A 16,275-nucleotide genomic window follows, 5' to 3' on the forward strand; every position below is an offset into this window, starting at 1 on the left:
TTCATCAAGGTATGATTGCAACACTGACTGTGAAGCAGGGGAGAAACTGAAAGAAGTTGGTAGTAAATCAATTAGGCTTTGCAGTGCTGAGGTTTCTCCCATCAACATAAAATCTGTTCCACTGAATGGACAGTAAGCAGCAAATTTAGGTTTGATATCTAAACAGCTGCCAATGTAAGCTACGTAAACCATATCAGAGGCTCTACGAATGCCCAAACCACCCAGACACAAAGGAAGGGTAGCTTGTTGCCAAGTGAGATCAGACAGAGAATGGTGGACAGCATGAGAAAGGCTCAAGCAAAGTAGATTAACACAATCTGAAAGGTTGCTCAGCAAATGTGGAGGTACAGTATGAAGAATATGAACAATTGTACAACAACTTAAGCACTGATGCAAAAGCAGGAGTTCCACATGAGGATCTTCTAAGTCCAGTAACAAATCTTGCAAACATTGGACTTCAAGTTGTTAAAAAACAAAGAAAGGAAAGGTAGGAAATGATGAGTCACTACTTGGCCAAAAATCTTCATATCAGGTTGAGGTTGAGTCCAAATGAAGAACCATGTGTCAACAAAAGATCCAATAATTCTGTAACAGCAGACCTAGATCCCATGAAGGTACCATCATCACAGTACCATAACTGAAGAGATATGTTTGAAGGAAGAGTAATGGACTCCATCAAGTCCATCATAACTAAAGAAAAAATTAAAGGTTCTAAGGGTTCTCCTGATGAGTACAGCAGTAATACCTGTAGGATAGATTCTGGTTACAGCATCAAAACACTATAGAAGTCAAGGATGAACTGCACGCTACAACAACACTACATGTGTTACTATTCTTATTGAGGCACCTTACACACACGTGAGCAATACTACAGTAAATTAAAAACCACAATACAATGTAACTGTTATGTCATAGTAAGTCTTTGTGTCTTCAGGACACCTCCTTGTTGATCACCCTTGCTGCATTGAAAAGCCAGGGGACCTAGCTGTAAATTTCACTCAAGAGTAAATTCCAGGAAAGTGACGTTTAATCTGGTGAAGAAAATGTACCTGGTGACTTCATCGAAGGCATTATACATGTCAGTTTTAAGTACACACATGTCAGGGTTGTCTTTGTTGCAATCCAGGTGATAATGAAGGGGGAGTGAACAGCTGCTTTGAGTCTCCCCTTGACTCGGTTGTCCAGACATCGCCATCATCTACAAGTGCCACCCGTACATCGACATTGCAAGCTACTTCATCATCACTCATGCACCCTTAGCCAGCCACCTCAGCAAACATTTCACTGTTAAGCCTGCCTCCGTTAAGCCTGCTATGCAAGCCCAGCTATCATCACTTATGGCCCAGTTCTTGCAGAATACCACACCAATTACTAGTGCTCCAGTTACCAGTACATTGACTGACAATCATTCACCAGCCTTGATCATTAATGGTCCTCACCACCTGCCGACGACCATAGTTCATCCCCCTTTACTGCCACCAACGACAATGGCCTGCGCTCCTCAGGAGCTGCCAGTAATGATTGCCCATGCCCAGCTACAGCCAACGACAATGGTTCACACTCCTCTGTAGCTACCAATGACAATGGTCTATACCAAGCTACAGCCAACGACGATCATTCATACCCAGCTACAGCCAACAATGATCATCCACACCCCCTTACAACTACTGATGGAAATTGTCCATATCCAGTTAGTTGATGATTGTTCATGCCACTCAACAGCTACCAACAACTATTGCCCATGCCCCACTGCAGCCGATAACGATTGCTGGCGCTTCCTTCCCAGCAACGTATGCAACTCTTACTCTACCAGCCCATCAATCACTCAATATTACCATGCCACCAGTCCCTCCCCACCCTTACAATGGCCCATCAAGCGAATATCTTCCTTTGCAAGGTGGATGGAGGCCTGAAACCTGTACCTCTCTGTAATAGCTAAACATAACCCAAGCCGAGTGCTGGAAATCTTATCTTACCACTGTATCTATACTGCAAACAAGTTGTTGTCACTTAACGCTGGCTTCAATATGATGCAAAATTCTGTACCCTAGTAGCTGCCCAACTATTTCCTCTGCTGGGATCAGGACTTCTGGATGAGTGCTCATATCACCAGTAGCAATGAGCAACATCATTGGCCTTGTCCAGATTGCAGATGAACAAAAATTGTGCCTTTTCGTGAGAGCAAACCATCTCATAAACCTCCTGATCCCCGATCACCTTCTGATCACACACAACCAATTTGTGCCAATTTGTGGGGAGTACAAGGTCAACATATATGATGTATGCGTTGCTATGTTGTCACTGCGGTCATGTTGCTTTTGCTGTCATGTTCTAATTATATTGTTATTACTACCATATTGTTATTGCTGCCATATCATTATTGCTGCATATTTGTTAAAGCATTGCCGAGAGTGCTATATGAAAAATAAAGCACAAGGTGCATGGCTGAGATGCTAATAAAACACGAGGTAAAGTCGAGTGTTTTATTAGAATTGAGGCCTAGTGCTTTATTTTCTCATACAGCATGAGAAAAGCAATAGTTTACATGATTTATGGAACTTTCTAGTCGCCATACACTAAGACTCATAATTAAACATGTTGCACACATTATTAGCAGCCTGAATGCACACAAACTGGTTTAACAAAGTAACTCACACATACGTTCACCATAGCTTGGCGTGGTAGATGTTCATCGCATATTTTGGCAGGTTTTGGTTACAAACCACAATAAATTCTACTGTGACACATGGTGAAGCATTTCTGTGAAAGCTCCAAGACTTGTCCATTTACGTTAACAAACTTAACAGGAATGTTAGCTTCTCCCACCTGTCATCAAAGCATTTAGGTATGTCTATAAAAACAATCCAGTTGTAGCACTCGTGCTGGCTGGGGTGATCGATTGACCACTCGGTGCGGCACAGGCTATCAGCCTTCACCAGCTTGTGTGATTGATCATACTGGCGTGAATGTTGTGGGCTATTAGCCTGCACTAGAGCATGTGGACAATTGTACTTTATTTCCCACAAAGGATGCTTTATTGCACCGTAAAGAGTGCTTTAGTTGTGTAATAAAGCACTCTTTGGGCAATAAAGCACTGCTTGCCCTAAAGTATACTTTATGAGATTTAAAGTACACTTTTCCGTTGATCTCACCCACACAAAGATCACAACATATTGTTATTGCTTCCATATCGTTATTGCTGCCATATTGTCATTACTGCAATTAAGGCCAGCATTGAACCATCTTGTTAAGGGTCAAACGATTAGCTGAATATTTGGATTAATATTTGTTTGCTTTGTAGCCGAATAATAAAATTAACAAACGATTATTCGCACGTGATCATTTATATAGTGACACGTGATTAGCTGTCAGTAATTAACGAAGTGGAAGGTGATGCTAATGAAAGTAGCAAAAAGGAAAGGACTATGGCATAATAGAATTAGGCAGTCACCAATTGGTGAAGATGTACTAATTCCACGGTGAATCACCATAAGCACAAGACTTCCTATGATTTTGTGGCTTACTCCAGGTACTTCTACTTGTTACAGTCACTTTCTATCACAGTATCGCTGTGATAATCCTTTCAGAAAGGGAATTATGTCATCTCTTTCTTAGTAAAGTTATTCATATGAAGCCACAAAGCTGTTTGTGGTTATTTGTAGGCTTCTTGGTAGTGGCCACCTTAATTGCAATGAAACCTTACACCAATTATTCAACTAATTTCATTAGAGCTAAGCAAATATTCAAATACAGTAAACCACCATTCGTTTCAGCCTTTGTCTTGATCCTGCTTCACTCTATACATGGTTACTTCATATAGGCATTGTGTGTATTTACCCACCAGCTATAAGAAATCTTAATTAGGGAAAAATTTGGTGCAGTAATACTGCTTGAAGAATAGCTGTAATGCTGACAGGCATAGCCATCTCTCAAGTGCAACTGATCAAAGGCAGAGATCACAGCGACAGCCTAAACTCTTTGGTTTAGAGATTTTGCATGCCCCAGCAAAGTCCTGGGCTTGCTCAATTTTCCCCCAAAATTGGTCTGTAAGCTAAAGTGACAGTGTTCTCTGGCTTGCCTGAGATGTTAACTATTCTTTTTGTATTAGCCAATAATTCTTCTGCTACAGCTTCTTCAATGGCATTTGCAATTGTGCTCCACCATGCATTGACAATGGGTGTAGTCACTTGCGATCAAACTAAATGGTTTTGCATACAACCAGTTTCAGTTACCCTGTAGGGTCTCAAGTGGTACTCTCCATGGCAAAATTGATTCACCTTGTGATGAGCGGCTGGTTTATTGCAGTCAATGTAATTATCACAATTTCTTGCGCAAACGCAACAAATTCCAATGCAAAAGTGATGAATTCAATTGCAAAACTGACTACTTCAATTGCAAACGGGACAAATTCTACTACAAAAGTGACAAGCTTCAAATGGGACAAAGTCAATTGCAAAGGTGACAAACGCAATTGCAAAAATCTCTAAAAGCACAATTACTTAGTGTGTAACTTATAATCTAATCTAAAACAGCCAAGCTGTAAAAAAAGAGTGTGGCCCTCAGAAAGGCTATGGTGAAAAAAGATGTGAAATCCAAGGTGGCGGCCAGGAAATGGTAAAAATTTTAATAACAACAATTCAGGTGAATTTGGTACCGCTTGGTCTTGGCACAAAATTCACCTGAATTGTCATTATTAAAATTTTTACCATTAACCTATCATCACAGCCATTTCTTGGCCGCCACCTTGGATTTCACATCTTTTTTCACCATAGCCTTTCTGAGGGCCGCACTCTTTTTTTACAGCTTGGCTGTTTTGGATTAGATTTCACTTCTTTTTGTATTTGTATACCCCAAAGCCGGCCTATGGCCAGCTTTAGGGCTTTTTAACCTATCATTTTTTGTTTACCACAGGAAGAAGAAAAGATGAAGCAGGGTGATTTCTTTGTAGCTGAACTCTCTACAAGGTGATCCATCTAGCTGATCTCTCTACCGGATGACTTGTTTATAGCTGAACTATCTACAAGGTAACTTCTTCTAGCTGATCTTTCTACAGGGTGATTTGTTTGTAGCTGAATTCTCTACAGGGGGATTTGTTTGCAGCTGAACTCCTCTACATGGTAGTTTCTTTGTAGCTGAACTCTCTACAATGTAATTCTTCTAGCTGAACTCTCTACAGGGTGACTTGTTTCTAGCTCATCTCTCTACAGGGTGACTTCTTTCTAGCTGAACTCTTTACAGGTGATTTGTTTGCAGCTGAACTCTCTTACATGGTGGTTTCTTTGTAGCTGAACTCTCTACAAGGTAACTTCTTCTAGCTGATCTCTCTACAGGGCAATTTGTTTGTAGCTGAACTCTCACATGATTGTTTCTTTGAAGCTGAACTCTCTACAAGGTGATTTCTTCTAGCTGATCTTTCTACAGGGTGATTTGTTTGTAGCTGAACTCTCTACAGGGAATCTTCTTGTAGCTGATCTCTCTACAGGGAGATTTGTTTCTATCTCTACAGGTGATTTGTTTGCGGCTAAATTCTCTACATGATGGTTTCTTTGTAGCTGAACTCTCTACAAGGTAACTTCTTCTAGCTGATCTCTCTACAGGGTGATTTGTTTGTAGCTGAACTCTCTACATGATGGTTTCTTTGTAGCTGAACTCTACAAGGTGATTTCTTCTAGCTGAACTATCTCTTTCCATAGTTGAACTCCCTACAAGGTAACTTCTTCTAGCTGATCTCTCTACAGGGTGAATTGTTTGTAGCTGAACTCTCTACAGGGTGATTTGTTTGTAGCTGATCTCTATACAGGTTACTTGTTTCTAACTGATCTCTTGAATTCTGTTCAGGGTGACTGCTCTATTAGGATGACTGCTCTATTAGGATGACTGCTCTATTAGAGTATCTCGATCTCGCACTTGCTACACCAAGTTGGATTTCGTGTTATAACTCCGTGGCTTTAAGTCTGATTCTTCTACACCATTGAAGAGCCTTTCTAAGATGATTACTCCATCTGTACAGCGAATTTTAAGGCATTACCCCAAGCGGTTTATCTGGTAGGCGTGGCAAGTAGTCGTTTTTTTATTAACTAATCTCGGTTGCATAATTGTTACACACTGTTGGTTTTTTCGTTGTATCTTCCTGGTTTTTAGCTCGATTTCTTTCAAACCACAAAAGGTTTGAGGTTTAATAGTTAACCTATTCATCCACCGATTTTCAGCTTCTTCCCATGCACTGTTTACCCTGTAGGCGTGACAACATATTGGTGTTATTTTTCGTAAATAATCGTTCATAATTCTTTGCCTGTTTATCGTATTCCAGCCAAAGTTGGTACCGAGATGCGCCTTTATACTCCCCTTCTGTGTGCCAAATTTCAAGGCAATCGGATAAGGCGTTCGCGTTTATAGCAGTTTTTGTATGTGTGCGAAAAGAGGAAGAAAAATAAGAAGGAAAAAAAACGAAGAAACTAAGCCAATTTTTGAAGTTGCATATCTTGGGAACACTTGAAGCGATTTCTCTCAAATTTGGAATGTGGAGTACTGAAGTTGGAGGGAGTGTCCACAGCAAAAATCGTCTTGTTTCATCAAGGCAGCACAGAGCTACGGAGGTGCGAAAATTGCGTTTTCTTTCTTCCTGTCGATATACTCACGGGTGTTGCGCGCCGGCTTCTTGGGCCGCACGACACACTACTGTGTGTCTTGATTGCATATCAGAGTTTCATGTCTGGTAACAAGTAGTTAGCTCAGTAGCATCTTCTGTGTTTTCATGACTAAGAGTCCTGAGACTATAACTAATTACACATGTATTTTGACAATAGCTGTTCAATATTAGGAATGTGCAATATAATATACTGTCTTTTGCACAGCCAAGAACACTCACATAAATACTCTAAGAATGCAGTTAAGTGTATCTGACAACAACAAAGCTTGCACTGAACTTGACAGTTATAAAAGACACTAATGTAAATAATATCTAATCCAAAACAGCCAAGCTGTAAAAAAAAGAGTGCGGCCCCCAAAAAGGCTATGGTGAAAAAAGATGTGAAATCCAAGGTGGCGGCCAAGAAATGGTTGTGATGGTAGGTTAATGTTAAAAATTTTAATAACAACAATTCAGGTGAATTTTGGTGCCGCTTGGTCTTGGCACAAAATTCACCTGAATTGTCGTCATTAAAATTTTTACCATTAACCTACCATCACAGCCATTTCTTGGCCGCCACCTTGGATTTCACATCTTTTTTCACCATAGCCTTTCTCAGGGCCGCACTCTTTTTTTACAGCTTGGCTGTTTTGGATTAGATATATAATACATATATTTATTACAGAACTCTCCATGGTGATTTCTTTGTAACTGAACACTCTACAAGGTAACTTCTTCTAGCTGATCTCTCTACAGGGTGAATTGTTTGTAGCTGAATGATCTACAAGGTAACTTCTTCTAGCTGATCTCTCTACAGGGTGATTTGTTTGTAGCTGAACTCTCTACAAGGAAACCTCTTCTAACTGAGCTCTGTACAGGGTGAATTGTTTGTAGCTGAACTATCTACAAGGTAACTTCTTCTAGCTGAACTCTCTACAGGGTGATTTGTTTGTAGCTGAATTCTGTATAGGTGATTTGTTTGCAGCTGAGCTCTTTACAGAATGGTTTCTTTGTAGCTGAACTCTCTACAAGGTAACTTCTTCTAGCTCATGTATCTACAGGGTCACTAGTTTGTAGCTGAATTCTCTACATGGTGGTTTCTTTGTAACTGAACTATCTACAAGGTGACTTCTTCTAGCTGATCTTTCTACAGGGTGATTTGTTTGTAACTGAACTCTCTACAAGAAAACTTCTTCTAACTGATCTCTGAACAGGGTCACTAGTTTGTAGCTGAATTCTCTACATGGTGGTTTCTTTGTAACTGAACTATCTACAAGGTGACTTCTTCTAGCTGATCTTTCTACAGGGTGATTTGTTTGTAACTGAGCTCTCTACAAGAAAACTTCTTCTAACTGATCTCTGAACAGGGTGAATTGTTTGTAGCTGAACTCTCTACAAGGTAACTTCTTCCAGTTGACGTCTCTACAAGGTCACTAGTTTGTAGCTGAACTCTCTACATGGTGGTTTCTTTGTAACTGAACTCCCTACAAGGTGACTTCTTCTAGCTGATCTCTCTACAGGGAGATTTGTTTGTAGCTGATCTCTCTACAGGTGATTTGTTTGCAGCTGAACTCTCTACATGATGGTTTCTTTGTAGCTGAACTCTCTACAAGGTAACTTCTTCTAGCTGATCTCTCTACAGAACGATTGTTTGTAGCTGAACTCTCTTACATGGTGGTTTCTTTGTAGCTGAACTCTCTACAAGGTAACTTCTTCTAGCTGATCTCTCTACAGAACGATTTGTTTGTAGCTGAACTCTCTACATGATGGTTTCTTTGTAGCTGAACTCTCTACAAGGTGATTTCTTCTATAGCTGATCTTTCTACAGGGTGATTTGTTTGTAGCTGAACTCTCTACATGATGGTTTCTTTGTATCTGAACTCTCTACAAGGTAACTTCTTGTAGCTGATCTCTCTACAGGGCAATTTGTTTGTAGCTGAACTCTCATATGATTGTTTCTTTGTAGCTGAACTCTCTACAATGTGATTTCTTCTAGCTGATCTTTCTACAGGGTGATTTGTTTGTAGCTGAACTCTCTACAAGGAAACTTCTTCTAGCTGATCTCTCTACAGGATGATTTGTTTGTAGCTGAACTCTCTACATGATGGTTTCTTTGTAGCTGAATTCTACAAGGTGATTTCTTCTAGTTGAACTATCTCTTTCCATAGTTGAACTCCCTACAAGGTAACTTCTTCTAGCTGATCTCTCTTCAGGGTGAATTTTTTGCAGCTGAACTCTCTACAGGGTGATTTGATTGTAGCTGATCTCTATACAGGTTACTTGTTTCTAACTGATCTCTTGAATTCTGTTCAGGGTGACTGCTCTATTAGGATGACTGCTCTATTAGGATGACTGTTCTATTAGAGTATCTCGATCTCGCACTTGCTACACCAAGTTGGATTTCGTGTTATAACTCCGTGGCTTTAAGTCTGATTCTTCTACACCATTGAAGAGCCTTTCTAAGATGATTACTCCATCTGTACAGCGAATTTAAAAGCATTACCCCAAGCGGTTTATCTGGTAGGCGTGGCAAGTAGTCGTTTTTTATTAGCTAATCTTGGTTGCATAATTGTTACACACTGTTGGTTTTTTCGTTGTATCTTCCTGGTTTTTAGCTCGATTTCTTTCAAACCACAAAAGGTTTGAGGTTCAATAGTTAACCTACTCACCCACCGATTTTCAGCTTCTTCTCATATGCGGTTTACCCTGTAGGCGTGACAACATATTGGTGTTATTTTTTGTAAATAATCGCTCATGACTCTTTGCCTGTTTATCGTAGTCCAGCCAAAGTTGGTACCGAGATGTGCCTTTATACCCCCCTTCTGTGTGCCAAATTTCAAGGTAATCGGATAATGCGTTCACGTTTTATAGCAGTTTTTGTAAGTGTACGAAAAGAGGAAGAAAAATAAGAAAAAACAAAAAAACAAAGAAACTAAGCCAATTTCTGAAATCGCATATCTCGGGAACGCCTGAAGCGATTTCACTCAAATTTGGAATGTGGAGTACTGAAGTTGGAGGGAGTGTCCACAGCAAAAATCGTCTTGTTTCATCAAGGCAGCACAGAGCTACGGAGGTGCGAAAATTGTGTTTTCTTTCTTCCTGTCAATATACTCACGGGTGTTGCGCGCTGGCTTCTTGGGCTGCATGACACACTACCGTGTGTCTTGATTGCTCTATCTACAACAATTGCCATTATCAATAGAACGAATCCATTGCTGGATTATAGAAAATATGTAAACTGGTGAATAAAAAATTGAAATTTTTAAGAGAGGATAATAGGGATCGCTGAATAAAGCCATAAAACAAGAAGGGATCGCTGGGGTGGTAATGTAAACCACAAATCCCTAATTTGACTAATCTCAAAATGATGGAGTATGAAACTAAAAATTGATCTATGAAAATCAAAATAGGGATTTGTGATTTACATTACTATCCCATTGATCCCTTCTTGTTTCATAGCTTTCTTCAGCAATCCCTATTCTGCATTGAAAAATTCAATTTTTTATTCATCTAGTCTGATATGAAATGGTGTACAAATATTTTACCAAGTTTAGTGCTTTATAAAAAAGTGAACGGTTTAATACTTAGCCACTCTACTACTGTGTCTTGACTTTTATCCTTTTTAGAACTTTTGGGATTGCAAATGATAGGTGCATATGCAGTGTTGATTTTCATTTCTTAGATTGTATGTCTTGTACAGCAATGAGTCTATTATCCGAACTTCATTTGATTCATGAATGTGAAAATGGCTGTTCTATTAGAGTAGTTTATCAATAATTGTACAATGCTCTGTAAATAAACAAATGGATTTTGTGCACTTTTCAATTATATGAGCACCATTCCTCCAACATTAGTTTAGATAATTGATTCTCCACTGTACTAATTGAGCAGTTAGCAGAAATCAGTCTGAGAACAACTGTGACCGGATCTGCGAAAACCTGACACAATCGCACAAGCCTAAATTTACAGTATAAAACATTGAATACAATGGGTGAAATACTTACGTATTATTGGAAAATTTTTGAACCCTCTTTCTTAGTGAAGGAAGGGACTAACAATAAAACCCTGGATGTCATCTTATTTGCCTGCTCAAGAGAAGTTGGAAAATCTTACAGTAGACCCAAGAATACAGAAGTTATGAGCATTTGTTTATGTCACGTCAAAGCAATTGTATGCGATCGATTTTTCTTCATGAATTCTGCCTTTGTATGCAATGAAGAAGGGTGAGTAAAGGAAAATCTACCCAGCAATTGATTTCTCTGTTCATGGCAAACACGATGGTGAAAATTGTAGCTCTGTACTTTGATTCATTGGTAAGTTACAACCATTTTTGTAGGCACCTGTAGTTTATTTTCCTTATACTTGTTGTACAAATTGATTTTTCTGTTGTTGCTACTTTGTAGGGCTGTAACTCCTAAAGTTATTGGCATATAGGCTGAAACTTTGCCAGAGGGTACACTTGGCTAAGTAGATTATAAATATTTAATAAACAGGAATTTGAAAAATGCACGATTGTGTCGGGTTTTTGCAGATTTGATCACAATTTTGTGATTTGTATAATGCATACATTTTTTTATAGCTTTGCAGACAAGATGTTATCATGTAGTGATAATGTAACTAACAGTCTGGGTTTTTCAACAATTTTTTCTGCTACTATTGATACATGTTGTACTCAACCTAATGTGATCAGTGTACAGAGGATTACCTGTGACCTATGTGAGATGATGAATTAGTATTAGCAAGAGTTCATAATAATTGTGAATACTGAGAGGGGTATCCTATTTCCATTTAAACCTGTAGAAGGATGTATCGTAAAAGTATAGTGTAATGACAAGGTTTTGTAGTGGTGATGTGAGAACTCATTAAAATGAAAATAAAAATGTGTTAGTGCTGTATCACAGATACAAAACTCATAACCTTGCTCAGAACAGCCTGATGGTCTAGTGAGGAATCATTTGTGAAGCCACTCTTGTAGTCTAGTGAGAATACTGAGAGGTCAAATTAGTTTTGTTGCCAGACACGTGTATAATCAATTTTTCTAATGACATGATGTTTAATTAATTATACAAAGAGAAACTTGTGAACTTGGAAAGTTTACAGTATGTCCTTCTACAGTGCAGGGGTTTATCAGGGCTGGAGGAGGTAGTGTGGTTGGTCAGGCCTGAGCTGGAGCAATAATAATTATGAAGCTGGACCAGCTCAAACTATATTACTTCTGCATAATAATTATTTGCTATCTATGAGCAATCATATCTACATGTGATTTACGGATGTTGTTGAAATTGCAAGGCATAAGTAGTTGTTACCTATAGTTTCTAGCCAAACTATAAAGTACACAACTGCACATACAGTACTTACAATTACTTTACAGCATAGCGTTCATATTGTTTTGCACAGTGAGTAATGAATGTGAGCTCTGCATATCATGTGTGCTGACAGTTGCATTGTGGGAATTATCACGTGTACAGAAGGTGCCTTCTTTGATTCTAAACCAGCACACTTAAACAATACAGTCTTCATAAAATAATCATCAGCATTGGCTTGTAACTCTTGGCTTCATTTTACTGAGCGAAAGGCTGACATTGACAACCTAGGCACCTCATTCTGCCACAGGAAGCTGCACACCCATACATGACATGGATATTGAGTAAAATCACTCCTCTTCAACTACTGGTCGAGATACTGAGTAATTCTCTCACCCCACAATGCGCCATTTTCGAATAGTGGTTAATCTCATTATTGCCCAGTAATTGACATGATGATCCTCTCACTTCATCGCAGACTATACTCTTTCAGACAAACCAGTATAGTATTCTGTATTGCAGCTATGTTGGCTTTTATTGTAGCTGTGTAGTGAAGTTAATCGTAAATAATAAATTAATCATTGGCTATTCTATAAGAGGGCCATGCTACATGGACTCCTGTGAACTTTGTACCTCCTAGTTTTTTTGGGCTCCTAGTTTTACTTGCTTTTAGCATCCATTTTCAAGCATTATAATTGCAAACATCCTGCAGCTCACCCTCATACAGATCCTCTCGAACTTCTATACTACAACTATATAGTGTAGCAAGATTCATGCTATGTCCCCTGTATGATAACCTACCTATGTTGTACAGAACGTCTGAAGAACAACAAGGTATAGGCTAGGTTATTTTTGGCATCTTTATATAACTAGCTAGCATTGAAATGTCACTAAAATTTCATATCTGAGTAACCAATGTTTCAAAAGTTTCCTGAGAGCATGCCAAAAACTCATACTTTGCACTTTGCAGAGTGTGCTTCACACACTGTGCAGCAGCTCCTTGCTCAGGCAACACCATGCATATTAGCAGCCACAATTTCAACCTCATACAATGGTCTGACCAACTCAATTTTCCTTCTTCTGGCCCTGTATACAAAAATAATATACTCTTCTCGGTATAGTACATATGTATATAAATAACTCTTTTCACGTAAGTTGTGTTGATATGAATACTTTATTTTGATATACCCCCATAAACTGAATCATCACTGCAAAACTAGACCTCTTTTTGTTTTAAGTTTATGGTGGAGAAAAGGTACCTGGGGTAAATTTGGTATTTGCATTGTTGCATGTTCCCAATTTTGGGGATTATTTTACATAATGATGCTAAGCTTGAGTCTGTGCATGTATAATGCTTTTTAATTAAAACTTTAATTTCCTTAGTGTGCTTCCACAGTAGTAAGCTTTTAAAGTGGTCTGGTTTGATATACATGTGCAACAAGTTTTCATGTCACTCTTCCCCAACCACATAGAAGTTCAGGGACGCCAAAATCTTTTCAAACTGACTAGGGATGTACTGCCCATTGTGTGTACATTACAGGTCCAGTGTATATCACTCGTAGTCCAGGAGGAGGGATCAGTTTCCCTGTAGCTCAGTCAGTCACTTTAAATTGTATGATATCTGGTAATCCAACTGGTTTAGAGAGTTATAGTTGGAGTAGTAGTTGTTCTCCTGATTGTGATGGTGATTTGACTGGTACTGATCAGAGTGTATTATCAGTAGCAAATGTGAGAGCTCGTGATACTGGTAGTTACACTTGTACAGTAACTGATGGTAATACAATGATGTCTACTGCTACTATTAGTAGAGTGGAAGGTAATTAAATATTTAATCTCTGTGTGCATGTATACTACATATAAGTGCAATATAGATTGTGATGGGTGAAATGTTTAGTTTGACTGTTTCATTATAAACCATGATAGAGTAGTTCAAATAGGAATCATTCATGTCTTTTTCAAAAATCTAAATAGAATGCACACAAATAAAACCACGAAATCTTTAATTAAAAAAAAACCTTTGATGTTAAGGGAGAAGTACAGGTAAAAGGAAGTGGCGAGTGTATTTTTTAAAAACCTGAATTTTCCATTTTGTTCATGGTATTGTTATTGCACCAAGTGATCAGTAACAAGGTTTGTTAGATGAATTAGTGTGTATGTCTGAGTTTTTGACTTCATTGTTAATTTTTAAGCAAGGATAAGAAGCTATATAAAGTTATAAACCACACAAAATTGGTATGCATATAAGTTAAGCATGATAGCTCAAGCCTTTTGTGGTTTAAAAGAAAATTTTATAGCTATAGAGTTACAAGGCAAATACCATATCACAGGGTTGAGATACTCTGACAGAACAGTCATTGCAAGGTTAAAAAGTCCATGAAAATGTTGAAAAGCTTACCAGCACTTGAACCAGGGGCCTCCATACTGAACACCCAATTTCTTAACCACTGAGCCACTGCTATCATGGTTGTTCACTTCACTAGATTTCTACTTTATAAATGAAAATTCAAACATAGTTAACCCTTAAACTCGCCGCTGTTTTTAACAATGCAAGCACTGAAAATGTATAATCCAGAAAACTGGATTATATGTATATGCAAACCTTTTAAACAAACTCCTAAAGTACTGTGCAAGAACCGTCAAAGCTGTCTAAATACTGCAAACACCATGTTACTCACCGTTGAATTTTGGTTTAAGTGGTGCTATCCTTCATTGCAAACTTCCATCCCAGAACTTTACTCTGCGCCTTTCAAGTACAAAAAAACTATCTCTTCGTCTTCTTCACATATCGATACAGAAAAAGCCATAACTCGGCCATAGCTTGCCGTATCGCAAGGGGGTGTCACTCAGGCTCTTGCTGTAGGTCGATCTGCGACCGTGGTCAAACTCTAAGTCAATGGTCAAGGCCACAAAATAACTCTTACAGTGGGTCAAGGGTCAAGACAATACAGAAGGTTCGAAACCCACAATCAAAAACTGTATGTAGCTATTATCAAGTTGACAGAATTATACGTAACTCACAAAAAGTAAGGATCTCCAAGAAAGTGTTGCAAAGCTCCAACAGGCATTTTGCCGTAATTATAATGATTTTTCTCTGACAGCTGTTGGTAGCACCATAGATAATGTATGTCACATGGATTGGAAACGCCTGTATTATTTACATAGTGACGTCATGGGCTATCCTCATTTCGCTGCACATAAACTTTATGGCCTCGACAGGTGGAAGATTTCGCTGTTCTTGTAACCAGCAAATTGTTTACAGCTGGGTTAGTTGCCACCTACATTAATTGGAGGCTGGACTAGGTAGGGCCGCTGGAGAGTAGTAAGCAACAGCGTAAGAAAATTCAGGTTCAAAGGTGAAATATGGTGTTTCAAAACGGTTGTGCAAATTTCCTGAAGAAACAGAAAGTGTAGCATTGTATCTTTGCTGCTGTTTACACCACTTGTAGCAGGTAGAGTGTAGTAGGCTAGTTAGATATTCACTGCTTCGCTGTATATTTCCACTGCTTCAATAAAACTTCAGAAAACAGGCACTACTTTGTACTATTGTTTAGCTCAAGCTGAGCAGTACTGTAACATAAAATTTATTTCAATGTATCACACATTTCTTTGGTTGTGTAAATGTGGTGACGAGAAGTTGGCTAATAGCACTGCTGCTGAATTATTAGCTGGTGCGTACCTGCCATTGTCACCTGTCGCAAACAATATTTCTCCCAGTACCCACAGACACGCTGTGTTCTTGTTCAGTACACAACACAACACAATAAACAATGTAAAAGGAATATCCACGCCTTCAAACCGGCCTTCAAACAAGCAAGAGAAAGCCAAACAGCCACTCAAAAAATTTCCCAATGTATTGGCGCACCGTAACTAGGATAGGAAAATAATTTAACGGGCATTTCCAATCCATTAGGAACGCATACATTATCTATGGTAGCATACACCAAGAAAATATTATACTAGGTTACAAGCGCAGGTGCGTATTGGAAAATAGAGCAATAAGCAGAGGTCAAAAGTTCAGCAAGAACTGCTCAAGTCACAGGTCAAAGACGATAAGTGCTGCAAGTCAAGGGTCAAGGTAAGATTTCCTCCGGTCAAGACTTTGACCACGGTCGCTGATCTACTTACAGTGTGTGCCGACGTGACACCCCCTTGTATCGCCTTTCTTTGGGCATCATCTTGGTCGTCACATGATGGTGATTCAGTTGATATGCAAATATCACGTGACTGATAAAATGGCTGACAAGAACACTAATGATACAGATGTGAAAGGAAACAAAATGATTCAATACTTTGTAGCAGGTGATTTCCTTGTTGTTTGTTAAAAGTTTATAAGGGAAGCCCTTC

General features: G+C 38.9%; 1 protein-coding gene across 1 annotated transcript in view; it reads left to right on the plus strand.

Moving 5' to 3' along the window:
- Positions 1–16,275, plus strand: part of LOC136256328 (hemicentin-1-like) — a 92,479-nt gene that overhangs the window by 36,678 nt on the left and 39,526 nt on the right. Inside the window, exon 5 of the mRNA XM_066049251.1 lies at positions 13,472–13,747. Within this exon, the coding sequence (XP_065905323.1) occupies positions 13,472–13,747 (276 nt within the window). The remainder of the gene's footprint in view (positions 1–13,471; positions 13,748–16,275) is intronic.

The sequence above is a fragment of the Dysidea avara genome, chromosome 5 (genome assembly GCF_963678975.1).
Source record: "Dysidea avara chromosome 5, odDysAvar1.4, whole genome shotgun sequence".
In the NCBI taxonomy this organism is placed as follows: domain Eukaryota; kingdom Metazoa; phylum Porifera; class Demospongiae; order Dictyoceratida; family Dysideidae; genus Dysidea; species Dysidea avara.